The 17,040-nt window shown below is 37.2% G+C and overlaps 2 protein-coding genes across 2 annotated transcripts; one reads left to right on the forward strand and one right to left on the reverse strand.

Annotated features, from left to right (window-relative positions):
- Positions 1–251: 251 nt before the first annotated feature.
- On the forward strand, positions 252–8,712 carry LOC144007069 (death-associated protein kinase 2). The gene is made up of 12 exons (XM_077506329.1): positions 252–525; positions 3,323–3,483; positions 3,619–3,840; positions 3,928–4,066; positions 4,145–4,274; positions 5,187–5,235; positions 5,352–5,378; positions 5,465–5,617; positions 6,301–6,346; positions 6,432–6,521; positions 6,610–6,690; positions 7,003–8,712. Exons 2-12 carry the CDS (start codon positions 3,422–3,424, stop codon positions 7,081–7,083), a joined length of 1,080 nt encoding a protein of 359 aa, XP_077362455.1. The 5' UTR covers positions 252–525; positions 3,323–3,421; the 3' UTR covers positions 7,084–8,712.
- Positions 8,447–16,666, reverse strand: LOC144007070 (tropomyosin alpha-1 chain-like). The gene is made up of 10 exons (XM_077506330.1): positions 13,895–16,666; positions 13,674–13,799; positions 12,287–12,420; positions 11,858–11,975; positions 11,703–11,773; positions 10,065–10,140; positions 9,895–9,957; positions 9,703–9,772; positions 8,714–8,792; positions 8,447–8,628 (listed from the first exon to the last, which is right to left on the reverse strand). Exons 1-10 carry the CDS (start codon positions 14,006–14,008, stop codon positions 8,625–8,627), a joined length of 855 nt encoding a protein of 284 aa, XP_077362456.1. The 5' UTR covers positions 14,009–16,666; the 3' UTR covers positions 8,447–8,624.
- Positions 16,667–17,040: the final 374 nt, after the last annotated feature.

Raw genomic sequence — 17,040 nt, forward strand, 5'->3', positions numbered from 1 at the left:
CTCATCTAAACTGCACTATATTGTACAGAATAGTTAATAAGTTTAAATATATATATTTTTTTCCGAATAGTATTGTGGAAAAATCGATGATTTTATTGTGGTAATCATTTTAAAATAGATTAGCATAAATGTGTCATTTTATTTAATGTTTACTTTGTTAAAACAGGCTACACTTGAACCGTGCGCTTTCTTTGAAGTACATCCGGTTTTATTTTGAAACCGCACGTCGTTCGTTTATGCGCACTTGACAAAAATAATTACAGCAATAAAATGACGGGCTCGTAGGTACAATTTTGCCGGCGAAAGAAGGAAACTGAGCGGGGCTTCAACATTCTCCTAGTGGGAGGTGTCGTGCACACAATCGGCCCCCCCCATCGTTCGGAACCGAAAAGTCCCGTCTCCCGTGACGACACATGACATCAGCGACGTGCGAGTCGTTTCCGCATTCTCAGGCTACGTCGTGAGGTTGACACTCGGCGAGCATTCACACGGGAACCCAGCCGAGAGCAACACACCTCCCACCGGGTGAGTAAGCTTCCTTTCCCCGTATACCAGCACTCGGTGTTCTTTCTAATTATTCGCTACTTTAGATTTTTTTTTTTTTTTTTTTTGCATGATCCCTTTTGTGATTTTTAAAGTCAAGCGCTCACATTTGTAAAGCGCCCATTTCCTCGACACGTCACAACAGGTTGACATGTACAAGATGGACATGTTCAGACACTACACGCAAATATTTGAATATTTTACTTTTAAACGTTTATGAACATAAAGAGTGTCAGTGTTGCATTATGTAGCTCATAAATGTTACAATGGCTGCTAGTTCATCAGCCACAGACAGACAGACAGACAGACAGACAGACAGTCAGTTGATGCCAAACAAAGCATTACTGAGGTAATTGAAAAGGTTTGTGTTTAATGAATAAATATATGACGATGATTAAAACTGCAGGTGGGGATAACCTGGCCCTTACACTTCATCCATACCAAATCCACAAAAATGCACCCAAAAGCGCTGCCATCTTGTTCAATTTAAATTATTTTAGTCCTTGAGTTTTTTTTGTGTGTGTGTGTCCTGTTATGATAGGTATGTCCAGCCAATTACATGTTAATAGCTGAAAGTGATGTGGTGGGCACATTTTTCTAACTTTGTAGTTGCACTTATACCTCTTTTTTTAATTGCATGTCCTCAAAATGAAAGTCCCAACAAACAAAACAAACAAAAAAAAAAAGCTCATCATTCAGCATCAGCCATCTGTTTAGTATACTTGCTTCTTCCATTTGGCCAAATTCCCCAAATATTAACTTTTTTTAACCTAAACTGTACGACTTCCTGTTTTGTTTTAGGCCGGGGTCTCTGTCGCCATTTCATGTGTCCTGTTATGATAAACATGTCCACCCAATTTCACCTCAGTGGGCGAAACTCTGCTTTTTTTTATTGGATTATTATTTTTTTTCTCGCTTGGGGGCGCTCACTTTAGGGACTCCTAAAATACAATATAGCATTTTGAAACGGATTCATATGACTGACTATTGGGTTATCAATGCAAAAATAAAAACTCAAGATTCAACACTGCTGTGCAAATGAAGATTTGGAAGGACAGTGGAAATGACAGCCTGCTCATTAAAGTTTGACGGGTTCACAGCAGGGGTGCCACATGCCAACACCAAGAGGCCGGCCCGCTACGGTCAAGTGGGCGGCATTGTTCTGCTCAATGTGATGCTGGCGTGAAAACAGGAGTTCGGAACATTCAGAAAGATGGTCTCTTATCGCAATTTATTTAAAATTGTCTTAAACAACAACAAGCTTTCTGTAGCTAAATAAATGTAGCTTGTGTAATTGTAAAAAAAAAATAAAATGGATATACTGTATATATTATTTAAAATGTTATACTATTTGTTGGATTAAAAAAAAACAACTATATTATTATAATTATTATGAATTTTTGTCGTGGTACAATTTGAGTTGCTTATCCATAATTACAACTTTACAATATGTCGCAGCATGGTGTTAAATTTCCCAGTTTTCTGTAATGCATCGTCACGTAATTGCCGGAAAAAACGGTTGATGCAATCAAACAAATGCAATTCCGTGACGAACGCATCAGAGGAAATGAATGCGCAGCGTGCCGTTCGCTCGTCATTCCCTGGAGACTGGCCACTCCTTAACTTGCTGGAGTTCAACGGCACAGATACAAAAGGAACATGAGAAAAATGTGAAAGTAAATGCTTTGGAAAGGTGGAGACTCGTGATTAAAATAACATTACAAGCCTGAAGTGAAAGTGATGAGACCGTCACGGTGCCCTGTGCTGTCATTCCGAGTTAAATATATATCCTGGTTTTTTTTTTTGGTGAGATGTGCAAATAAACACTGGCCTAATACAGTACAGCTTGGTTGGCTTAACTGTCGCTGCATGCCGCAATCAGGGAAGTGTGACAGAAAGTGGAAGTTGAAAACAACAGACGTCCTCCTACTTTTAAGGCGCGGTGACGACCGGGTCAGAGGAGAAAGATAGCAAAAGTTATGCGTCGTCATCAAGCATCAGGATTGTTTTAACAAAATGTTTATGTAGTGCTGAAGCGATTGATCAAATTAATTAATAAACATTCTAGGGCTCGAAATTCATTTACAATTTCAGTTATTACTCCCCACCATTACAAAATCAGCATAATCCCAAAAAAAGATTAATACAAATTTTGAGTTGTTTAAATGTATACATTTGCACATTTTTTTTTATCTTAAAATAATATAATACATTTTGTTTCATCCAAAAGGTTGTGTTTTAAAGAATTTTATTTGTCAATTTTTTTTTTACGTTGAAACATTTTCTTGTTGTGTGCCAAAAAATAATCCTGATTTCGATTATTACCAACAATAATCGTGATTAATATTTTCTTCATAATCGAATAGCCGTACGACATTCATACGCAAGCTTTGCGTCACAGTAGCCACTCAACAACACTCAGACTGGTTAACGGGTTCGAACCAGTTAACAGTCAGCCAAGTCTATGCTCTCATTTGCTGACGCCCACGTCACTCACCAGGCCAGGCCCAGCCTTTTAAAGACATATACACACAGTGGACAAAAAAAAAAAAATCTGCACCTCATGCAAAATCAATTTTTTTATCTGATTAATCATTGGGATTTGCAGGTTTTAATATTTTAATAGGATTTCAAAATAAATTATCTTTTTATATCTAAATTAACTTTTTTTTTTTCTATTCTGGAATGCAAATATGTGAATTCTAATAATTAAAAAAAAATGTATATATATATTTTTTTCTTAGCTTTTCTTTTTAAACGTATTTGTGTCTTTGTCCAGGTGCAGACGTGGTGGATCATCATGTGCCATTTAGGGTTTAACGAGAATTAACCGTGCACAGACAAAGAAGAAGAACGAAGCCGTGTCAAGTGACTCGACATGGCCGTGTTCAAGCCTGAGAACGTGGAAGACTTCTACGAGATTGGAGAAGTACTCGGAAGGTAGGAATGCGGACACGGATTTCACTTTAAAAATGACGTTGAAGCTAATCATAAGGAGCCCACGAACGTAGCCTTGTGGGATTCCATAAGTAATTGTTTCTACCTCAAGTTATGGCCTTCTCCGTAACTCGTCAGCGGCCATTTTGGTGAAGTCCGCCGGGTCCGCGAGCTGTCCACGGGGACGTTCTGGGCGGGCAAGTTCGTGAAGCTGCGCAAGACCTCGTGCAGCCTCCTGGGCCTGGAACGGAGCCGCGTGGAGCAGGAGGTGGAGGTGATCCAGGCGCTGCAGCACCCCAACATCGTGACGCTGAAGGACGTCTTCGAGAGTCGCTCGGAGGTGGTGCTCATCCTGGAGATGTCAGTTGGATACGCATAAGACGAAACTGTCAAACTTAAAATGGAAAGTCAGAATGTGTCGCTCACCTTTTCGGGTCAAATTTCCAGCGTGAGCGGCGGCGAACTGTTTGACTTCATCGCCGAGAAGGAGACGCTGACGGAGGACGAGGCCATCGAGTTCATGAAGCAGATCCTGGACGGGCTGGGCTTCATGCACAGCAAGAACATCGGACACTTTGACCTCAAGGTAGCACGTTTGGGATGCGTGCGGGGCAACCAGCTGCGTGCATAACCGTAAATTGACCTCGTTGTGTCTCCATTCAAGCCGGAAAACATCATGCTGTCTGACAAGAAGTTGGCGCATCCTCAAATCAAACTCATCGACTTTGGCCTCGCCCACCATTTTGTCCCCGGGGAGGAGTACAAGAGCACCAGTGGCACCCCTCAGTACATTGGTCAGCCTCGTTCATTAGTGCATTTATTTTTATTTTATTTTTTAAATCCTTATATTAGCACTGAATTGAACACTTTACTAACTTCAGCCTGGCTTTGTTTAATCTATCTTTAATTAATGGTACCACTCTAATTGGATTGCAAGCTTGCTACTTAAGGTGGATGCGACACGGCTTCCACTAGTGATTGAAATACTGTACTAAAAAAAAATAAAAAAATAAATAAAAAAAAATAAATAAAAAAGAGCTTAGAAAGTGCTCAGATTGTGGACCCGATTTTGAACATGAGAATTTTATTAACATTTATAAAAAAAGTAGACAATTTTATCGTGTAAGTCAGATTCTTTGCTTACCACAAGAGGGAGCCTGCGCACCACATTTTGAGACTCACTAGTTTAACTTGAACCTGCAGCTACCAAGCACATAATCTCCATCGTGGGGTTATGTAATGGTCCTCACCATACCCGCAAAAAGTTAAATCCGTGATATAGAAATACACTTTTTGCATAAATATGGCTTGGTATGTTTTGTAGCATTTACAGCACTTATTTTTAAAGGTGTTTTCCTGTATTGTGAGAGAGCAAGAGCAAAAATTTTGTACAGACCTTTTGTGTTTACAGTAAACAAATCCTGTTTGGTTTTCCAAACTACCAAACATACTATACATCAATAATGATACCCAAAGTAGTACATTTTCAAATTCTGTAGGCAGAGATCGCAGGATTTGCTCAACTTCAGCAAAAACTAGCCTGGTCTTGAAATACTTCCCGTTTTCACTGTTCTATCAAATTTAGTGTGAAAAAACAAGTGTGCTGCCATCTAGTGGCCGATAGTGGAGTTCCGCCCAAAATAAACAAGAGGCAGACCAAATATTTGACTGAAGTTGTTGGTTAACACTTGTCCCATCTTGTCCAGCCCCGGAGGTGATCAACGGCGAACCCCTGGGCACCGCGGCCGATATGTGGTGATTATGCCGCGCACTTCCCGTCCTTGCACATTGTGTGTCCTGCACGGTGTCGATTCTTCAAGCACCTTTTGTTTACTCACCTTGACGCTCATATTCTTTTCTGTCCCCTTCAGGAGCATCGGCGTCATTACGTACATACTGTAAGTTGGAAGCCTTCCTCGCATTCTCAACAACACACTGGGTTGTGGTTTGACAGTCACGTCCCTACCTACACCGTCGTCCACAGCTTGAGCGGCATGTCGCCCTTCCAGGGCAACACGGACGAAGACACGTTGAGGAACGTCCTGGCCGTGGACTACGAGTTTGACATGCAGTGTTTCGGTACCACCAGCTCCACAGCCAAAGACTTCATCCAGAAACTCCTGGTCAAGAATCCCAGGTAGGATCTTGTGTGGAATATTGTCTTAGAGCAACACTACATGTCATATTTTAACCTGTATTTTTAGATATACATTTTTTAATGTAAATATGTCAAAGGGAAATTAAAAATATATAATACATACGGTAATTAAGACAGTTTTAGCAAATATTTAATTTAGTATTTTATTCATTTATTTATTTATTTTTAAATTACCACAAAGCAAATTGTTACATAAAATATTACACCGTTATATAATGTATTTTTTATGTAAAGATGTCAAAAGGAAATTAAAAAATATAATACATAATTAAAACAGTTATATCAAATATTAAATTTTTGTATTTTACTCATTTTTTTTAACCATTTATTTTTTTTAATTACCGCCACAAAGGAAATTGTTGCATATTACACCATTATATAATGTATTTTTATTTTTTATGTAAATATGTCAAAAGGAAAATAATAAAATACATAATTAACAGTTTTATCAAATATTTAATTTTTGTATTTTATTCATTATTTAGATTTTTTTAAACTTTTTTTAATTAACCCCCAAAGCAAATTGCTACATAAAATATTACACTGTTATATAATGTATGTTTATATTTTTATGTAAATATGTCAAAAGGAAATGAAAATATCTATCTATCTATCTATCTATCCATCCATCCATCCAATTTGTGTGTGCGTGTGTGTTGTAGTAACAGACTGACGGCCGAGGAGAGTCTTCGTCACCCGTGGATCAAGGTTGGCGAATTCCATGTTATATTTTTCTTCTCTGTCAAAACGTATTTTTATTTTTTTTGTGCTGACTCATCTGTTTCCGTTGCAGCCCCTGACGCGCCAACAGAAAGCAAACAGGAATCGATCGTCCATCAACATGAAGAACTTCAAGAAGTTCAACGCCCGAAGGAAATGGAAGGTACATCAAATATATATTTTTAAAATACATACAGTATTTCTCTTATTAGAGAATTTTATATATCAAGAGCATTTTTTGGTATCTCCAGATGTCCTACAACATGGTTTGGATCTGCAACCGTCTGGTGCGCTTAAAACTGTTGTGTAAAGGCAGCTCAGATGCACCCGAGGTAAATATCAAGTCACTTCATAAGGTACACCTGGACAAGCTCACTGCTTAGCGTGAAGATGAAAATAAAATGTTTATCTTCACATTTTCCATTACATTCCTGATTTTTAACATTCCTCATGATCATTCCAAAATTTCAGAATTTATATGTACTTCTTAACCCAATTTAGAGTTGCACGCCAAAAGTGTAGTACCAGGTTGCGCCACAGCATGCGGGGCAGCACTGAGCTCTACTGGGAAACAAGCTTTACAAGAAGAAGCAGAGAAGTTATTTGGTATTTGAAGGGATTTTTCTTTTTAAATGCCCTTACAGAGACAATGCGAAAGCGACGCGGAGGACACGGAGAGCAAACCCGCATCGTTGCTACGACGACGACTCAGCAGCAGTTCATAGAGTCGGCCACAGGAGGGCAGCAGCGAGCTGTAAATGGGGATCTGCTGCCTTCTCACTGGATCAGGCATAAGATGGAATAATGTGTGTATGGAAAAGCTCAACTCTTGACAGCACCTACTCGTATGCATGCAAATCCATGATCACATGATGACTCCCTGCTCGAAATGTCCTAAAATGGGAATTACTAGTGGAAAACCTTCCCTTCATTGTATGCCCTCCGAAAGCTCAATGTTGACTTTCCATTCGAAAAAAAACAAAACAAAAAACATTCCTACCTCAACTCACCTGTCATTGTAGTAGCACCACGACAGCCATTTTGTACAGCATCCTATCATGTGTATTTTATGTTATTTTTCTAATTTTCGTTCCATGTGCTGCAAGTGACTTAAAAAAAAAAAAGCATGTTGCTATCTATTATGCATGCATGTTATTTTAAGCCGCTTTCTTTGTGAGATGTATTTTGTGTTATTACAGCTGAAATTGAAGTGAGTGGAACTGAAACCATAATTTCCAAATTACATTTTTGTCCCCCATAAAAAAAATCATCTTTGTTATTTCCAGTTTTAAAAGTTGTACAGGCTATACTTTGTCACATTTTGCCTTTTAGCCACGTTCTAATTCTGTGTTAGCATCTGCTTAAATGGAATTAAAATAAAACAAATGTGTGTTAGCATGTAGCTAATTGGATAATGGATGCAAGTTATTGTGCCATCGGATTCATTTGTGTATGCAAAAGTGTAACGACTTATCCTATGCTTGTAAGCTACATGCTACATTTGCGTTCGCATCAGTTAATTGTTTGTATAATTTACATTTAATTAACTGTACTCCTCCAATTGTACTGAGTAGCTCGCTTACCCCCGTCCATGACAGCAACAAATTCCATTTCCTGTTTTATGGTTATCATCATCAATTTCATGGCAGAATATTTCGGGTTGGACTCATTTCACTTTTTGGATGTTTTACTGTATTTTAGTGTAGTCTAGATCAGTGATTCTCAAAGTAACCGTTCAGTTGTACTTCACTTTTAATTTCAATGCATTTGCATTTGATTTTTTATGAACTGTTTATTTTTAAACACTTATTTAGGTACATTATAAAAAAATGCGATATGCAAAAAGCTACATAAATGCAGTATTTTCTTTGATAATTTTCCTGTTCAAATTGTGCAGTTACAGTGGCTTAGAACGAAAATCCTGTCTTGTTTTTGATGAACACTTACTATATTAAATATATTTTTGAGGTGGCAGTTGGTGTTCAACGATCGAGAACTACTGGTCGAGATCATTCCAAGACCACTGCAAAAATGATTTGTCGCCGATATTTTTCCACTTTTAAATACAAGTATCAGCATGAAAAGCAAGACCTTCCTCTTTGTTTTTAATATCGTTACAAAGGATTACAAAGAAAAGGTGTGACCGGGACCGAAACGACACTGTTGGGTGGGATTTTTGCAAGTAAGGCGTGAGTGAAAGTGCAAGAAACAACATGTGGAGGAAGAGGAAGAGGCACGTTTGAGGGGAGAAGGGCTTCCTGGGTGTTTAACTAGAAAACACAAAAGAAGTTACAAAAAAAATAAATCTGTCTCATAAATGTACAAATAAAAATGTCAATGTCGTGCGTGTCTTACATGGAGGTCATGTCATTGAGTGCGTGGTCCAGTTCCTCGCTGATGGCTTTGTACTTGAGCTTCTGTGCGTACAGCTCGTCTGGGAAAGGGAAAAATATTAGCAATGTGTGATGCTTCTACTCAACTGCAGATGGGGAAGGGTCAAAGCTTTATAGGGCAGGCATTATGTACAGGTGAAGTTTTAAGTAAGGTTTTAAAATGTCATCCAAGTGTTAAAAAAAAAAAAAAAAAAAAAAAAAAAAAAAAAAAAGGTGCAATAATGAGTGCAATAAAACTTCACACACTATGAAGACTACTTATTTATGACAAACTCATAAATACATTACCATATTTTTTATACATAAAAACTCAACTTTCTAACGCACTTTAAAACAACCACGCTGCATAAAAAGTAACAAAAATAAAATATTGAATAAATATCACAATTATTGTAGTTGAAAAGTTTTTATATTGGCAAAATTTAATAGTTCATCTTACACAATTAAAATGCACAAAAAATACATTACCAAATTTTTATGTCAAAGAATATGAAAAATGACTAAATAAAATTAAGAAAGACATAATTATTTTTACAAACAAATATTTTTAAATTGGCAAAACAAACACAATATAATTTTACTTTAGCTTTCATATTTTTGACATATAAAGTGCATGAAAAATAAATATTACATTTTATAGAGCATATATGTTTTTTTTTATTATATACTGTTAATATATTTTAAAATGAATACATTGTTTTTTTTGTAATTGATGAAATAATAGACTACATGAAACAATTGTGTATAATCATACATATCTATAGTCTACACAATAGATTTGATCATATTTCATATGTAAAAAATACTGTATACATTATTTAAATAATACAAATAACTGCCTTTTTTTGTGCCAAAACAAAAAAATGTTTTAAAACATGAAAACCTTTTTTTTTTTTTCTTTGTAATTATGTATTGCATTACATGATATGGTTCTAAATATTTTTGTCTTACCTTCCAGATCGTCAATAGTCTTCTCCAGTTTGGCCACAGACCTCTCGGCAAACTCTGCTCTGGTCTCAGCCTGATCAACACAAAACATTTTTTTTAATCAAGATTTCCATCTATTGAAACAATTTATTGTGTTAATAAAAAAACAACAACAAAAAAAAAAAAAAAAAAAAAAAAAAAAACAGCCTCTCTCACCTCTTTCAGTTTATCTGTCAGGATCTTGATCTCCTCCTCGTATTTGTCCTCCTTCTGAGAGTACTGCGAGGACAAATTCACTCCAATGAAGGTGCGAGTCCGCACACATGATATTTTGCCTTGTTGTAACGATGTGTGAAATGTTCAAGTAGCGAGTTATGCTGGCTTACCTTCTCCGCCTGAGCCTCCAGAGACTTCAGGTTGTTGGTGACGTTCTTCAGTTCCTCCTCCAGCTCGGCACATTTACTGGAGTGCGCATTTTAGTTCAACAAAAACAAAACAACGGACAAGTAAGTGTGTGAGAGAATAACAGGCTAACATCTTACTACATCCAAGTCCGATGTTCCACATGCTCTCATTTCATTCACAGATTCAATAATATTAGAAAACAACTATTATTTTCTACTTTTCAGAAGATACATAGTGTGGTCATTAGCATCACCAAATTAATTACATACTTTGCTAGTTAGCATCCTGAATCATTAGTTCAGTAGGAAACAAGCTAACTAAGGAGGTAGGTAGATAGCCAGGTAACAGGATAACTAGGTAGCAGGTGAACAAAATAGGTTGGTAGCTAGGGCAGGTAGGTAGGTAACTAAGTAGGTAGGTACCTTGCCAAGTAGGCAAACAGTATATGAAATTTGTAGGTAACAAGCTAACTAGGTGTAGGAATAATTGGAAATAATAAGTTATTGTACATTTGCTGCAACGAAGAACTGCTTCTGCTTGCAATGAAGAACGCTTTGCACTCACATTCACATAGCCTGTCTATTTGAAGATGACTCAAAAAGCTGAAGAATCACAACATGTAACGCAGCAGAATGGTTCGAGACAGTCTGCTGAGGTTGCCTGTTTTCTGTTAAGAAATGATTGCAAACTTGACCACATATGTACTCAGCAATCTTCCACTCACATGCACAACACATAGACAAACAAGTACACTGTGTTCCAACTATGCCTTGCATTTGCATTTTTAGGGTTGGAACGCCCATGTAACTAGGGGCGTGGAAAACCAAATAAATAGAGAGGGTGAGGAGAGGAATCTTCAGAGAGTGCAGGAGTGAATTGTATCAGTCAGTTCCTCTCCTCGCGAGCCCTGAACTGAGTGTCTTCTCTCCTTTTTGTGTCGTGCTTAATAGATGTCAAAAAGGTAACCCTGACACTAGGTTATAGGTAAACTAACTAGGTAGGCAGGTAACATGGCAACTAGATAGGTAGGTACTAGATAGGAATGTAGCAAACAAACAAGGTAGGTAGTATGTAAGCAAGCAAACTAAGTAGGTAAAAAGCTATCTTAATGGGTAGATAGGTAAAAGTAACTAGGTAGACAGCAGTCTTGCAAGGTCGGTAAGTAAGTAGCAAGCTATATTTGTAGCAAACAAGCTCAGTGGGTATTTACCAAGTAGTCCTCTCTTGGTAAGGTACTTTAGATAAGTAGCTACTAGCTATTTTGTTGTTTGGGTTGTTAGGAAGTTAAGTAACTAGCAACTAGTTAGTCGGGTGGTACTTTGGAAGGTAATGGGCTATTTTGTTAGGTGGGCATGCTAACTAGGTAGGTATTTAGGGTTTTAGTTACTATGCTAGGTAAGTAGGTAGGTACTAGTTAACTAGAAACTTTACTCGGAAGGTAAATTAACTAGGTCAGTTGGTAGGTATGTAGGTAGACAGGTAGCTACTGTAAGTTCCTATGTAGGTTGGTAACATTAGGTAGGTAGTTAGATAACAAGCTAACTTTTTTAATAGATCGCAAGGTAGCATGTTTAAAAAAAGTGTTAGGATTTAAATGAAGAAGAAATCGGACAACTCACCCCTCCGCCAGCTCCGCCCTCTCCTCCGTACGCTCCAGCTCGCCTTCCACGATCACCAGCTTACGAGCCACCTGCACCATCGCGACACTCCCGCAGTTAGCGTCCCACCTCCCCCGCAGGAAGTCCTTCACGCGACACCGGAAGGTCCGACTCACCTCCTCGTACTTGCGGTCCGAGTCCTCCGCGATGTGCTTGGCCTCCTTCAGCTGGATCTCCTGCAGCTCCATCTTCTCCTCGTCCTTCAGGGCCCTGTTCTCGATCACCTTCATGCCCCTGCGCACAAAAGTCGACTTTGTGTGATGTCATGCAAGGTTCTGCTCGCGTATTGTTTAGGCTCGCATGCTAGCTAATATGTGTCAACTGTGTTGAATAATTTAACTAAGGAACAAGGTTCTTTATGTAACATGGTTTCATTATCGTGTACAAGCTTGATGCATGGTGTTGGTGCTAGCAGACTTTTGTTACACAACATAATAACCGTTAGGGTGAAAATGTTGCCGTTTAATCATCTTTTGTTTTGTGCAGCTTGATATTTTGACTGTATTGGAAAGGATACTTAAGATATTTTTTTTCCCTTCTTTTACCTTTCGCTCTCATCGGCCGCTTTCTCCGCCTCCTCCAGCTTCTGCAGAGCGGTGGCCAGTCTCTCCTGAGCTCGGTCCAACTCTTCCTCTACCAGCTGGATGCGCCTGTTCAGCGAGGCCACCTCTGCCTCGGCCTGCGCGCGCGCGCACACACGCAGGAACAAGTTGTACAGGCTGAGTCACAGTAAATGGGACGAAGCAGCCAAGTCATTGTAACAGCGCAATTTTACATTTTCCACAAATACTGTAAGATTATACATTTTTATTACAGTACTTTAGATCTTATACATAATTCTGCTTCATACATTGTCAAAAAATAAGATACCTGCCATCATTTTTATTTTTTTATATTTTTTTTTTAAACGATCCAAATAAAGTTCAGCTGTTCTTAGTCTGATTTTGAATTTTATTTTTTTATTATCGTAAAAACCTGGTGTGTAAACTATTTTATTTTATTTTTTTTTAAATCTCCACTGTATTTGCAGATGAGGCATACTGTCAGCCAAGGTTATTTTAGTTAACTAAAACTAACAGAAAAACTACAACTAAAATTCTATAAACAATTTCCTGAACGAAATAAAAACAAAAATGCTTTTCATTTTATGTTTACAAAACTATAATTATAGCAAAAAATGTCAATCGTTTTAGTCTTTGGTAATTAACTTCAATGCTTGAGCCTTTGTGGATGATTTAAAATGTGATTTTAAGTAGATTTATTTTGATATTAACCGGAAAAAGGACGACTGAAAGTGTGTCACAGAAGTGATGTCATCTAGCAACGGCCAATAGAAAAGCACCTTCAGATGACGTCGCTTCAATATTTAAATATTGTACACAATACACATAAAAAAAAAAATAAAAAAAACTAATACTGAAACCAAGCATTTTTTTTTTTAAATAACTAAAAATAATAAAAACAGAACCACCCTGAAAACTACTTAAAGCTAAATAAATTTAAAAAACAATACCCAAAACGAAATCAAAACGAACTAAAACGGGAGAAAGAAAAAAAAAATAAAAATCCCAAAACTATAATAACCCTGCTGTCGGCTCATTTAGCATTCGACGCTATCAGGTAGCGCTCACACAGGCTTGTGCCTAAAAAGGAGCGGGGCCATTGTTAAGCTACGAGTCGAGGTTTAGCGGCTGACATCATGGCCCAAGCAGGGGCCCTGAATCCCCTCGACAGCTGTGTGTGTGTGTATTGGGGGGAAGGGGGCTGGGGGTCCATCCAGAGCATGAGGAGAATGGAATGCACAGTGTGGCTTCATTTACACAGGCGGCTTTTATCAAGCGATATGACCATATTAGAAAGTGTTGGCTTGCTTTCATTGGGTGACAAACAACTAATTGTGCTTTTTTTTTTTTTCGTGCGAGGGTCACTCACGTCAGCGGCCTTCTTGTCGGCCACCTCCAGCTTCTCCTGAGCATCCTTCAACGCCTCCGAGTATTTATCCAGCTCGTCCTCCGTCCCCTTCAGCTTCTTCTGCATCTGCAGGAGCTCGTCCTCATGCTGAGAGAAAAAAACAAACAAAAACAAAACACAGGTGGCCATTTTTGTCGTTTTTAAGTGCATTTGTGGCAGGAGCAGCGAAATTAGCAGCCCACCTGTTTGCTTCTGTCCTCCGCCGCTTTCTTGTCGGCTTCCGCCTGCTCGGCCTGGTCCAGAGCGTTCTCCTTGTCCAGCTTGAGCATCAGCATCTTCTTCTTGATGGCCTCCATTTTGACTCACTCGGGTGGTTTTTTGTTTTTTTTTCTTTCGCAAAGGTGATGATGGCGAGATGAGAAGGGAAAGACGGACAGAAGGAAAGGACGACGGATGCCCAAGGCTGGCGACGGGGATGAGACACCAAACTCTGACCAAGATGGAGGGCGGACTTTTATATGGGGGGGCCGAGGAGGGGGACGCCCCCAATTTGGGATCATCCCCGTGGACACACCCTGACTGACTTACAGCATCTTGCTCTTCTCCTTTCACGCAGTTTTTTTTTCTTTTTCTTTAATCATTCCAGCAATTTGTCCTTCTTATTAAATTAATTTTAAAATGTGATTGAACTCATTTTGTAATTTTACTTTAATTATGTTATATATATTTGGTGCCCATAGTCATCATTGGCAATGAACGAGTTTACTAAATGTAATTCATTTAACTGTCTGTTCATTTTAGTACAAACATATCCACTCTTTTAGCAGTCAGTCTAATTAGGCTTGCTTTTGAATTTAATTTCATATTTTAATGTAAGTGTAAAAGTTAAATCCTAATTTCCGACTTTTCATTTTAATGAAAATTTTTGAGGCCATTCCCGCATCCTGCTTTCGTAATTTAATAGATTTTAAAATGACAGTAATTTTGCTTTAAAAAAAAAAAAAAAAAAAAAAAAAAAAATCATATTTTAAGTCAAGTTTAAGTGTAAATGTTAATTTCCGACATTCATTTCAATTAAAATTTGTTGACACTCTTCTGGCATCCTGCTTTTGTAATTTAATAGATTTTAAAATGACAGTAATTTTGCTTAAAAAAAAAAAGAAAAGTCATTTCATATTTAAATGCAAGTGAAAGTGTAAAAGTTAAATATTAATTTTGGACTTTCATTTCAATTAAAATTTGTTGATACTTCTGACATCCTGCTTTTGTAATTTAATAGATTTTAAAATGACAGTAATTTTGCCTTAAAAAAAAAAAAAAATCATATTTTAAGTCAAGTTTCAGTGTAAAAGTTAAATGTTAATTTCGGACTTTCATTTCAATTAAAATTTGTTGACACTCTTCTGACATCCGCCTTTTGTAATTTAATAGATTTTAAAATGACAGTAATTTTGCTTAAAAAAAAAAAAAAAGTCATTTCATATTTAAATGCAAGTGAAAGTGTAAAAGTTAAATATTAATTTCGGACTTTCATTTCAATTAAAATTTGTTGATACTTCTGACATCCTGCTTTTGTAATTTAATAGATTTTAAAATGACAGTAATTTTGCTTAAAAAAAAAAAAAAAAGTCATTTAATATTTAAATGCAAGTTAAAGTGTAAAAAGTTAAATGTTAATTTCTGACATTTTCATTTTAATTAATTTGTTGACACTTCTGGCATCCTGCTTTCGTAATTTAATAGATTTTAAAATGACAGTGATTTTGCTTTAAAAAAAAAAAAAAGTAATTTCATATTTTAATGCAATTAAAGTGTATAAGTTAAATGTTAATTTCGGACTTTTTCATTTTAATTAAAATTTGTTGACACTTCTGGCATCCTGCTTTCGTAATTTAATAGATTTTAAAATGACAGTAATTTTGCTTTTAAAAAAAAAAAAAAAAAAAAAAGTAATTTCTTATTTTAAGCGTATAAGTTAAATGTTTCCAGAATTCTTTTCATGTCAATTATAATTTGTTGACACTCTTCCTGCATCCTGCTGTCCCAATTGAATATATTTAATATTAATTACAATTTAGATTTGTCCATACATTTTCAGTATTAAATGAGCATTTACTTTCTAATGTATAAAGTGTTATTTTTCATCCCAACGCAGCCATCTTCAGTCTTCTCTCGCGGACACAAGAAAAGGTTACTGTGTGCGTGTGCTTAATCCTGAGTAATGCTACTAGTTTAGCGTGTTGACTCACAGCTGTTGGCGCCGTCAAGTGAGCACCGGCCTGTTCTAATCTGGTGTGAGTTTGCACTGCCGCATACTGTAACGCCGCAGCCTCGCCGCTCGCTCGCTGACTCAATGTCAACAACATGTCCGACACCAGCCTACAAACTTGAGCGAGGTTGCATGTGCGTGTGCGTGTGTGACTGCGTATGTGAGTGCCTTAAAGTGACTTCACTTCCTGCTTGTCTTACACAAACAGTGAATACTAAAATCCAGGCATGATTTCACAACTTTTTTTTTTTTGGTCAAATACATCCCCTGTTATAAGTTTTGAAACGGTACATAAAATATATCACAAAAGTGAAGATATTGCAGGTATTTATTATAGCCTCGTCCATAATCTTGAGCAACAGTTTCTTCTCTTTTTTTTTTTTTTCCTCCAGAGAGATCTTTGCCATGAGGCGCCATGTTGAACTTTCTGTGACCAGTATGAGAGTGTGGGAGCTACGATACCAAATTTCACACCTTCTCACTAGTCACACCTGAGACTTGAGTCACATGACACGGGGCAGCGAAAACGACTAATTTTCACTTAGGGGTGTACTCGCGTTTGTTGCCAGGAGTTTGAGCTATAAATGGCTGCATTTTTTTTTTTTTTTTTTTTTTTTTTTTTTGAGGGAATAAAATTTATATCAACTGTACACTGACTATTCTTCATTATTTCAGAGTGTCATTTCAATATCTCGATATGAAGGTCACGTTATGATAATTATCACAATATTGTGGGAAGGTACAATAAAAAGTCACAATATTGTAAAAAAAAAAAAAAAAAAAAAAAAAAAAAAAAGAGCTCATACTAAAAAAAACAAAAAAAACAGCAAAAAAAATATTGTGCTTTTGTGCATTACAGCAAGGCTTTTAAACAACCTGCAATCTCTAATAACACTTAATATTGAGGCACTTGCTAATGCAAGCACACATTGAGTTCCTCCACATATTGACTCAGTTTATATATCTATAAGGCCCAAAACATGCCTTGTGAAAATTAAATTGCACTAAAAAACTAGCCACCATAGGGTACTAGAACTGCACAAATGGAAATCAACCTGACTTATTTTTTTTTTCCTCCCCCCCCCCAAGATGTTCTGCTTTTTAATATCGTGACATGAG

Source organism: Festucalex cinctus, chromosome 19 (assembly GCF_051991245.1).
Source record: "Festucalex cinctus isolate MCC-2025b chromosome 19, RoL_Fcin_1.0, whole genome shotgun sequence".
Taxonomy (NCBI): domain Eukaryota; kingdom Metazoa; phylum Chordata; class Actinopteri; order Syngnathiformes; family Syngnathidae; genus Festucalex; species Festucalex cinctus.